We start from the raw sequence: 12,146 nt of genomic DNA, 5'->3' as shown, positions 1-12,146 counted from the left end.
TACCGGTGCCTGCAGTTTTATTTTCCGTTTCTCTGTTTATTACCTGTGTGGTACATCTTCACGAAAACCATTCCTAACTGATATATTGAGTTTTCCACTCCCAAGACTATTTTGTTTTTGTTTTTTTTGACCAGCTCGCGTTACTTCTAGGTGTCCCTCCACTGGGCCAGTCCACCTAAGACAGTTTCTTCCACCACACGATGCTTAATGCTCGTCGTGGACTCGTGTCACAGCCATCATGATACTGCCGTTTTCTGTACTCCTCAGTCCTTATCCTGACCTTGAAAAGTGTCTCCACAGCTGTCACTACCATTCATCCTCGCTAGTGTTGCACACACCTGCACATCACAGTAAACCTCTGACACATCCCTTTACCTTCATGGGCACATCGTGTTTCTCTTCAACATGTCCTCAAACTGGTACCTACGATATATTTTTAACCCCCAGCACATATAACCTCCTTTCTATATCTATTTTACCAGACTTACTTCCATCAATTATTCGTCCATGCCAGAAATTCCCGTCACTGGATTTAGAATTTTTAACCCTCTAATATATTAAGTATACATCTTTGGTCCTGCCACCGTATTCCTTACAGGCCGTACAGTTAACCCCTCACACTCATCCGAATTCCTTGACTGCATCCTCTTCTTACAGTGACTCACCTGCTGGGATATTACAACCCAGTGCCATTATCATCTCGAACTTTATTATCTTTGAATCCATCCTAGTCGCCTCTTTGAATGCATCCTGATCGCCTCTCTGAATACATACTAATCACATCTGAACACATCCTGATCGCCTCTTTAAGTACATCCAGGTCACCAGTCTGTACCTGCATATTTTCTAGCTTCTTTCACTCACAAAGACAATGAACACACGGCAAGTGATCTAACGCATGCATGTCTTTGTTTTTATCCCCGTCGTCATCCACACAAGTGATGTACTGTACTCAAGTCATCCATATGAATGATATTGGTGTAAAACCTTCACCGGTGCTAGTACCTTCACGAAAAACACTTGCACTGCCCATTTTGTGTGACGTAATGCTTGTGATTGTAAGAAAAACGAAAAGTTCACACACACACACACACACACGCACACACACACGCACACACACACACACACACACACACACACAAAACGGAGAGCGTGTATAGTTAAGAAAATAGCCCAAGAAAAACAATGAATATAATCTTAGGTGGGTTTAGTTTATTAGTACAGTCACCCACAAAAGTTCAGTCGCCTCTGTTGCTGAACCACGAACCCCGAGATTTTGACTAGTGAACCACCCGAAGCAGTGGACACCGATGCATCATTCAGTTCATAAATGCTTTGGATTCACGAGTCTGAATCTCGGGGTTCGTGGTTCAGCAGGAGAGGCAACAGGAATTTTGTTCTTAGTCATTATTTCATCCACACTGCCACGGAAACAACCCATCTCATTTATTTCTTATTTTGCCGGTATTATATTTTCATTCATTCACCTGAGTACTATGAATCTTACCTAAATGCTAACACTATCATGGCCTTCAACTCTCCAGCATGAAGTATAGAAAACCTTACAACCTTATCCCCTGGCGGGTCTTAGTACGGGTGAGGGTAAGCTTTGTAACGTCTTATAAAAAAAAACACTATTGATTCATTTATGGGAAGTAATAATCCTGATGCAAACTTTTTTTTTAAGTGAATTTAAATCATCAGCCATACAGACCTATATGGTACACTGTCCTCCCTCTTGTTATACTCTGATAAATTTCCAGTATGTGGTTTAGTGGAGTAGCTAATAAAATGTTTAGTCTGAGAACTAAAACCAGGATTGTCTTGCCGTAGATTGTATCGAGGATTCTAAGACTTACCGGATTCTCAATTGTACCGAAACTTAAAAAAAAATGTTTCTGACTTAATGCATCCATAACCACCTCCTCGCACCTAGGACTGATGTTGAATATATAATAATAATAATAATAATATTAATAATAATATTAATATTAATAATAATAATAATAATAATAATAATAATAATAATAATAATAATAATAATAATAACAATTGGCGATTTATTGATTGAGCATGGCAGCCGGAAGGCTGAAAATATAGTTACATAATTGGGGAATGGGTCACTTTATTGACAAATAATATACATGTAACATAAGTGATACAAATATGATATATAATAACTAGGTGGGGAGAAGGTTATACTACAGGGCATACTATGGGCTGGATGCGGTTGTGGTGTCAACAGCAATTCGCTGATGAGGGATCTCGGGTGGTAGCAGGAGCTGGTGTTGAGGATGGTGCAGAAAGTTCTCGCCCTGTTGTACCCGCTGAGAATAATGCTTCTTATTTTTGGGTTGGGTTTTGAGTCCTTGGTCTTCTTGGTTTTGGGGACTGAAGACACAGGTCACCCACCTCCGGTAAACAGAGTATTAGGTTTTATATCTAGAAGTGTAAGTAACAAGAGTGCAGAGGTCTTATTGCAACTATATCTTGCGCTAGTTAGGCCGCACCTCGATTATGCTGTTTAGTTCTGGTGCCCCTATTATAGAATGGATATCAATTCACTGGAGTCGGAGCAGCGAAGAATGACGAAAATGATTCCGGGACTTAGAAACCTTCCATATCAAGATTGGTTAAAGAAACTAAACTTGCATTCCCTAGAAAGACGAAGAGTGCGGGGAGATATGATAGAAGTATTTAAGTGGGTGAAAGGAATCAATAAAGGGGATATAGATAAAGTTCTTATAATATCCGAGCAGGATAGGACTCGGAGCAACGGATTCAAGTTGGATAAGTTTAGGTTTAGGAGGGAGATAGGAAGAAACTGGTTCACAAATAGGGTGGTAGACGAGTGGAACAAGCTTAGCAACTTTGTAGTAAGTGCTGGAATGCTGGAGAGTTTTAAAAGGAGGCTAGATAGATTCATGGATGATAGAGAGTGGTAGTAACTCTCGACAGGAGCTGCCATGCACAGGCCAACCGGCCTATTGCAGACTCCTTATTTTCTTATGTTCTTATGTTCTTCGGGGTTTTGTTTGGGTAGACCATTTTTGATATGAGTAATAATGACACTCGGCCCATTTACATTAGGTTAAGATACTGTTACCTTTATTTCACGGCATACTTAGATTTGTCCATTATTCGATGTATCCAAATTAACTTCTTGGATACGGAATACCTAAGGTAGCCTACTGTTTCATATTTTTTTGGGATAACAGCATGAGGAATAACAGACACAGCGTTTGTGTGTTCTTTCTATCACCCATTCTGCTTTTCAGTCTCCTTGCCAGCCCTTCCTTTCTGTGTCTTTGTGAACCAGCGTAGGTTACCACGCCCACTGGGGTGCGTCATGGTCCCTGACGTGTGAATCAACCAGTGGGTGGCATACCAAAATAACCGGAGAGAAAGGGTGCGGAGCCAAACGGAAATTAAGACCGCAATTTGCAGAGACTTCTGAAGAATTTCCGGAGTGGCTTCTACCCCACCATTCTGTTTACGCCGCAAGGGAAGTTGTGGTCGTAAGTTTATTTTTTTTGTCAGAAAACTGATGATGCCAAAACCGGACATGTAGAACACTCACACTAAGATTACATCAACATTTATTTACATAATTAAAGTTAATTTACGACTACATAACAATCGTACGAATAAAAACAGGAAAGCATATAAGCATCTCTCTTTGTGTCTAGGCCACATAGATCTAAATCATCGTTGTCTCCCATACTGTGATAAATCTGAATGTGTGAAACAAGAATTTCTTTAACTACCAAACTAAATTAAAACGTTTGGGAACAGCTGCTTAAAGATAAGTTTAATGTGCAGTTGTTTGTAATTCGTCGCATGTGTTATTTTCATTAAAGTATTAAAATTGCTCTGTATGTATTTATTTATGTATAATAACGAACAAACACGTAGAATGGTAGTTAGTGGGACAAATTAGTGTTTCCCTGAAAATGTTCTCATAGTTGCGTCACATCGACTACTGTACAAAACACAGCATCGATTAATTATCATTTACGGACAACTCCATAGCACCCCGAGAATCATGTCACTGAAAATAATTATTAAGGCAAGTAATGTTTCCTTGGGGTTGTTGAGAATAATGTGCACTTTAAAATATTAATCTCATATACTTTGTTTACCCTAATAGGAGTACAAGACGCTATTAAGTCTAGCCAGTAGCCACAGAACCAAATGAGTCGGATGATCTGACCTTCTGCAAGCAAACACACAATAACTGTTGCTTCATCTGAGAAGATAAAGAGGATGGCTAACAAGAATTTATAAAACAAATATCCCAAGTCAATGATGAGTTATTCCAAACATTTATACTCTCATGGCTGGAGTATGACAACACCACTTTTAAAAGGTTTGTAAAATTGTCCAACTTGGAAATATACAAAAGGCTTTTTCTCGGCTTATTTGTAAAACTTCATTTAACGTCTAACCTGGAAATAACCAAATTAGATTAAACTTTAAAACACAAGGTGCTGTGGACTTTATTTTACTGTATATAGTCGATGAAGTAATTGTGAGTGCTATATTGACGTATATTGTAGTCTTCCCATGTGATTACGTTGGTTTATCAGGTACCAAACAGGGAGGTACTACCGCCAGGGGAGATATTGGAAGCATAATGTGTTGTCTAATGGTAGACCCTGCTGCCATATGGCATCACAAAAATTTGTGATTAAGTCCCAGGTTGGTGATCTGACTTTCTGCCTCATTTACACACAGTTGCAGGGTCTCAATTGTTTCTCTTGCTTTGACAACACAACATACACACAGTACTATATATCGTTTCTCACTCTTGATTTTTCTTTCGTTTTTGTATTTATTTGTGGTTATTATTATTAGTTTTATTATTTTACTTGTATTAGTTTGTTATTAATTTTTATTAATTATTTTTATAATAATAATAGTTATTATTATATTTCGCCAGTCCTGATGTAGGTCAGTGACCTGTGCCCGAGTGGGCTAATCCCCGTAAAAAAAAGGGGGCTAGGTTAGGTTAAGTGGCAACATCGCAGGTGACAGCTAGGAAAGTATTCCATGAAAGTTTATGTCTATCATTACTTACATAAATAGGGACGTCTGATTTCGGCTATTACATGTAATGCCTTACAAAGCCATTTTACCCGAGCAAGAGCTACATTGAGTCAGCAGTCACGGGAAGTTAGACACGTCCTGAATGTAACACAATATAAGAAGTGGTTAACGTCACGATATCGGAACGTTATGTTGACATGTTACAATAGTGACTGTTAAACAACGGATTTGTTTTTAATGTGCCAAGGCCTTCATGTTCCGATATTGCAACATTAAGCTCTGCTTATGATATAATAACGATCATAATATATAGAGAAGAGACATCAACAGAACTAATGATTGTGTAAATACGAACAAGTTGGCCACGGGTCCAGCACCTGGTGGTCCATGATAGTTCAGCATTGTGCTGTTAATGAAATTTAGTATGTGTGCTGATGGTAGGCTTGATGAGCGTTGTTCATGACACTACTGGTTGACACGGGTGTTGCTGGGCAAGAAGAACGAGTATTGACTTGTTAATAAGATTGAGATTGCCAATATGATGAGTTATAGGCCACACATATGCTAAACATTGTAATATTAGAGGGTGGTGGGTGATGCACTGTACATTGTATTCTAGGTTATGGGGGCAGAAGGTTAATGGCGTGAATGTTCTAATTAGTAACATTTGTATATGAGAGGGAGGAGCGTGTGAGTCTATCGAGGACTGACCTAAACAGCGCAAGGTGGCCTGTATTGTGTAGGTGTGAGAGCCTGCAGCCTGTGATTGGGTTTTTGGCTGCATCAAGTGTGCGGGTGCAAGATGACCTGCAGTGTGTGTATGTGAGATAGGCTGCAGTGTGTATTAGGGTGTAAGGCTGCGTCAAAAGTGTGGATGTAAGTAAGGTGACCTGCGGTGGTGTGGATATGAAATAGCCAGCAGTGTGTTTGGATGTTCGGCTGCGTCAAGTGTGTGGGTGTAAGGTGACCTACAGTGTGTGGGCGACTGACAAAGAGACAACACATCGCACAATAACAGCGATAAGGAGGAGAGTCACTAATGCATCACATGATATACGTGTACTGGCCCACACTCAGGTCCTTAACCGTGGTTGATGGCCCCGGGGTTTGCTTCTCTTCTTGGCGCGCTGCCCCAAAAGTTAACGATAGTATAAGTTTAGAAAGTGGAAGTTTATTGAAGGATAACTACGAGAAAGAAATAAGATTTTTGTAATTAAAAGATACCGAGTTGTGATTGAATAGTCTTAATGTAATAGCATTAAAATATTCATTGTGGGGAAAACTAACTCCTTTCCTTTTTATCTCGGTGCGGCCCAGCTGGCTGAGTAATTAGTGCGTTGTTACTGTACACCGCGAGAAGGCCTTCGACGGAGTGAACTGGATGAAGTTCTTGCAGATTATGAAGAAAATCAGAGTAACCTGTTGGAACACGACACAGTGGGGCGACGAGTTTCTGAGACTCGAGGCAGGAACGACCTGAAGTGTTGTACGCTCAGCATGTTTAACGACGAAAGTGATTCATATCTCAAGTAACAGAGAAAGAGTTGGAAAAATCTAATTTGTTATGTTGACTGTGGAACACCTGACAAAAACCATAAGGTTCTCCTGTGTGAATTTTCTTGTTTTAGCTGCTGCTGAAGGCTGGGGGGCAGAGTGCATAAGATGACAGATTGTGGATTCAGGAAACAGGAGATGAAACACGTGAGTCAGTAAAGACGGATTACCAAGAGAGGTGAGGCAGCACCTGATCTGTCCTCTACTTGTATGAAGTATTAACTGAAGTAGAAAGTTTATCCTGTACAGTATTACACGAGGACTTTTTTATAAAGTAAGGATGCGGCTTTAATTATGGCAAGTTTAATGTACGTACAGTAAGTTACCTCACAGTGGGGGTTATGGTGACGGAGGGAGGGGGAGGAGGGGACAGGTGAGGGTGTGATAGTGCTCTGTCCTGGTAGGGGTAATGGTCGTTAAGATGAATCTAATTTATGGGATTGTTTGATTTATTTGTTGAAAATTATCAACATCACCACCACCAGCAGTTGAGGTGATGGTGCAGGAGCTGTGGTGGTGGTGGTGGCGGCGACCTCCGGGGCAGGTGAGGCCAGCCGACCTTGGTGGTGGGGAGGGAGGGAGGGAGGGCCGGACGCGCCAGCAACAGGAAGGTGCCCCACTGACGCCTACTCCCTCACCCCTTCCACTTCACCCACCACCCCTCAACTTGCACCCCGTCAATACTGTGGTCACCGCTGTGAAAGGGCTGGATCTCCATAATGTCGCTACATCCTTCATGAAGAGGCTTGAGCAACCTGGAAGGGTGGAGGATGCAAGCAGGTGGGGATTTAGGGGAGTGGGGAAGGGGGGGTTAGTTCCCAGAACACCAGTAAGGTGACTCTAGATATTTACTCACCTGTCTAGGCCATTAATTCTTAAATGCCTTAAGTGAAAAACTTTATAAGACTCGCATATTCTAATGAGCACATTTTCCTTGAAAGCTGACTGCAGACATTGTCCGATAAATGTATGTGTTATGAGTATGGTGAAGGTGCCTGCTCCCCCGCGCGGCGTGGGGTAGTGCCCACGCGCCTCAGGTAAGAGTGGCTACACCCTGCTGGACTCCGGCTTGATATATATGCTCGCTGCCTCCCAGTAATGAGATGTTATTGTGGCCACAGCTCAGCACCGGGCCCCCCACACCTTGAGTGTCCTCGGCTCCGGTAGGGGTAGGCACGTTGGCCTTGCAAATCCCACGATATCTATGACCAAGGAATTCTGTACAAGTTTTTGGTAGCTGGGTTTATACTGGCTTGGAGAGCAGGAGTGTGGTGGTGATGTCTTGCCTAAGTTGTAGCCACGCCTTCATCTTGCTCGGGTAAGTTTGCTTTCTAGGAAAGCGATATTTCATTCGTTTTCAACAAGGGAAATTAGGATCTGAGTAAGATAGAAATAATGCATTTTAAAACAGATATTTTATACTAAACGCGCACATCCACATAACATACTGTGCTAACCTCCACTCGGCACTCAGAAACAGAACATTACTCAGAGGATAATATCTGAAAATAACATGTTTTAGAATAAAAACGATTCAAACCGTTAATCATGGTTCGACAACAACAATCAAGTCATAACATAGAAAGACGATACATCAATCAGTGTTATTAGTTGTCATTATCAGATACACATAGGCTAGTATTATAAACTTGTTTTGCTCTTTAAAGATGTCACGATTATTTAAAGCGTCTTCATCATAATTCTTTCATCGTCGCTTTTTTTCCTTGACTGAAAACTTCATAGAGATATAATGTTATACGTCCTGTGAGTAGTATTTGTGAATTTAGGTGTTTTACGAAACTTGGATCCTTTGTGTGAGGTGATCGTCTGTCAGGGTCTTTGTATTAACTGCGAGAATTCTGATAAGCTGTTCAGAAGGGCTTTCGGGTTGTGGCGGCCGAATGGATACAACACTCCATGCCTTTTGGTGTTATTTTTTTTATATCACAAGCCTTCCGCCTCGTATATTTCGTTTGTTTATCAATAACTCGGTGAAGGTAGATGACAGGTGAAGTGATTTTCAGAACAGAGGCTAAAAACAAAACTTGTATCCTTCCTGCCCGTAGAGTTTCGTTAGGCCTAAGAGACTCTACTTTCACGTAACCTTTGTATGTTAGCCATGTTACATCGTGTCGGTCAGTATCCAACACATCTCAGATCCAACAGAACAACCCCAGCGCCAGTACTGTGTAGGATACCACTAAAAACTATAAACCATTTTTCCTGAACCCTTGTGTACGATCGTCTACCGTTAGCCAAATAAAGTATTAAAAGTGGTGTCCCCGTAGTGAAGTGGTTAATATTTTATTACAATACACTTATGGTAGCTACTGTTTCGTGGGTAGAGATCATGTGTTTGTACAAAATGTTGTATGTTGTAGGAACGGGGCTTAGTATCCATGATAATTGAAACACCTAATATTAAAACAACTTAGTTTATTGATGAAGCGATGGTTGAGTGGTCATTGTAGGGAAACATAGGAAATAATTATATTGTCTATCTAAGGGTCAGTATTTAAGGAGTTAGGTAATCACAGGTAGATGAATCAGTTATATAACTTGAAAGTGAAAGTAGGTCGTATAAGCCTGGTGATCCGTTAGGAGAAGTATGGACACAACTCACTGAATACTAAGCTTTACGATACACTAAGGGGGAAGGCGCTCGAGTATAGCGCCTCCTCCCTTTACTAACTGTTACATTAGTAGGTGTCCATCCACAGCTGCGTGAACTCAGGGTGCCTTGAGCGTGAATCAGCTAACCTTAGGAATAATAATATGTAAACACTGTGTCCCCTTTTATGTAACATACTATAGGCTAAAGTGACAACATGTTAAATTAAACCCACATTAAAAGATGCAAATTTGTAGAAAGAAAGGTGTGGTATAGTGATGTCTAGAAGCACAGTTAAGTTCCCCAGGATATGTGATACTCTTTTATTTACCGAATCCTGAGACGAGAAGTTAGTGGTGCAGATGTCAAGTTAGAGTGGTTGTGGTTGGATTTTCTCACGTGGGTGATTACGTTGTTGATTCCCATGATGTGACGCGCGACAGAGTACCACAAAACACGCCACTATATTTGTTTTAGCCACATGTGTAGGATAACTGTGTGGTGACACTTGAGAGGAATAGGATTGTTTGTAGTGACGTCTGATGTGATGACGCCTTTGTGTTTAGTGAGGCTCAATAGAGTAATAGGGTGCTGGAGGACCAACAGATCTCCCAGGGGAGATGTGAGAAGTGTGTGTGTGTGTGTGTGTGTGTGTGGCGTGGAGTAGAGGTAGCGAGTGGAGGCTGGGTCCTATCTGACCGTGATAAGGGACCACCGGCACACAGGGATTCTGCCTTACTACCGCTGTACCGTGTCTTCTGTTTTATGCAGAGAAGCTTTTTTTTCCACCTTGACACATTGATCATGTATGTTTTGGGATAGCGGATTGAAGAGTTTTATGTTCGATTACCTGACGTAGGACATTTCTTCAGGTATATACATATTTTAGATAAGTACTCGTATTTTATTTGTTATTTATATGTGATTTTGTGTTTGTTTCAGAGTACGAGATGGCGCGGCGGTTCGACGCCGAAGACTCAGAGGGCTCCAACGACGCCATGTCACCCTCCAAGGCCAAGGGTGAGTTTTTATGTTGTTGTTCACAAGGCCTACTTCCATTACCGATCTGTAAGGGATGACCCAGGGCGTCTAGTGAACGACCTGCTACCTCAGAGCTAGTTTAAGGCGCTCTGAAGATAACTGAGGTCACCCCATTCAGAGTTTATTTGGGGAAACACAACACAAGACTGTACAGTGTTTAGCGTGTAATGTGGGAGAAATAATCTTATCCTCTCCTCTCACCACCTGTCTTCCTGTCCTTCTCTTGCCTCTACCGGGTAAAATTATTGGAGCAGTGGCCTGACATGGTTGTGTCGACTCCTTGAGATGTGTATTTTATTATTTTTTTTATTTACTTAATGTACATAATGGTGTTGGGACAAGTTCAGCAGCACGTAGTAGATGAGGCAGGTGGAGGAGGGGCAGGAGAGGGGGTAACAATTGGCTCTTCCCGGCACTGGTCTCACGCCGGGAAGTGCCACTGGACATAATGAGGTCCTACCCTTACCCCCATCCGCCGGACGGCCGCTTCCTCGATCCATGAGTTGCTTTCCGGCCGCGCTATACCTGCTGTGCACCCCCCCCTCCCCCCTTGCCCATGTTATGTAATGTCCCCCTGCCTATTTTGTATGATGACCTCCTGCCCATGTTCTGTTGTGGACTTCTACCCATGTTGTGGCCTCCTGCCCATGTTGTGATATGTCCCACCGCCTGCCCACGTTATCTCCTCCCCACTGTCATACTGCTTCATCTCTCCCTTCTCCCGACACCCCCCCTACCTACCCTGTCCTCACATCAACCCCCCATCTACCCCCTACCCCCATACCCCACCCCCCTACCCCCCCACATACCCCCCTCCTCCTGTGTGGTCCACCTGGCGTCTGAATTAGTTGTCGGACAACATTCAGTAAGGGCATATAACCAACCGTCAATGAGAAAATTGTTCGCCAACCAAGTTTGTTGAGTCAAGTAACACCAACACTTTATAGTAATGGTAACCCTTCACGCGTCTTTTGTTTGAGTGTTGACAGCGCATCCCTGATTTTTATTACGGCTTGAGTGTTGACGGGGATGTGTTATTATGGTTTGGTTGTTGACGGGGTGTGTTAAGGCTTAGGTGTTGACGGGGTTGTGCTCTGCAGCGCTTGTCAGTCGTGGTGGGTATGGGTGAATGTCCTGAGATGTTTATAAAGCAAGAGGGGAGTGATAATCATGTACCAAGGCGAACAACACTCTCCTAATCTGTCCTTCACTCTACTTCCCTTCCCGTCTCTGTCCTCTCCTTTCCTTGTAGTTTTTCTCCTTTCTTTCCTCTTGTCCTTTTTTAATCATCTTTGTGTACTGCCTCCCTTTTTCTTGTCAGGCTCCTTAGATAGTAAATAGAGGTTTCAAAACATTGCGACAGGTGTGATGAGCGTGACCTTTGATCCTGTGACACACGACAGGTATGGACCATGACCTTGTGACCCGACAGGTATGGACCATGACCCTGTGACCCGACAGGTATGGACCATGACCTTGTGACACACGACAGGTATGGACCATGACACTCTGACCCGACAGGTATGGACTATGACCCTGTGACCCGACAGGTATGGACCATGACCCTGTGACACACGACAGGTATGGACCATGACCTTGTGACCCGACAGGGTCATACAACGTCTCTGGAGATATAATTGATTAGAAGTTTCTTGCGCATGCACACGCGGCAGTAGCTAATGTAATTTCATGATAGTCAGGACAGGAAGTGTTCTGCTGTCGACTAACGTAACTTATTATTGTTTTAATGCAATATTAACTGTCAGGAACTGTGTAGAACCAAGTGGGAATCAATACGTTTGGGTAAAGCTTTGTAGGGCTGAATGGGATGTTTTGTGTGTAAGATTAGTGTTTGTAGGCAGGATTCGTGCAGAACAGAGGTCAGTACTAA

The 12,146-nt window shown here is 42.4% G+C and overlaps 1 protein-coding gene across 4 annotated transcripts in view; it reads left to right on the top strand.

Annotated features, from left to right (window-relative positions):
- LOC121874314 (ETS domain-containing protein Elk-3-like) overlaps positions 1-12,146 on the top strand; it is a 75,085-nt gene that overhangs the window by 32,149 nt on the left and 30,790 nt on the right. For 2 of the 4 annotated variants that reach the window (XM_042378416.1, XM_042378414.1), the window contains exons 2-3: positions 4,151-4,369; positions 10,157-10,234. In XM_042378416.1, the coding sequence (XP_042234350.1) occupies positions 4,306-4,369; positions 10,157-10,234 (142 nt within the window). In that variant the 5' untranslated portion in view covers positions 4,151-4,305. The remainder of the gene's footprint in view (positions 1-4,150; positions 4,370-10,156; positions 10,235-12,146) is intronic. The other 2 variants (XM_042378418.1, XM_042378417.1) reach the window with 1 other exon arrangement.

The sequence above is a fragment of the Homarus americanus genome, unplaced genomic scaffold, assembly GCF_018991925.1.
Source record: "Homarus americanus isolate GMGI-L3 unplaced genomic scaffold, GMGI_Hamer_2.0 scaffold47254, whole genome shotgun sequence".
Taxonomy (NCBI): Eukaryota; Metazoa; Arthropoda; class Malacostraca; order Decapoda; family Nephropidae; genus Homarus; species Homarus americanus.
The sequence above is the reverse complement of the archived record's forward strand: the minus strand, read 5'-3'. Positions and strand labels throughout refer to the sequence as shown.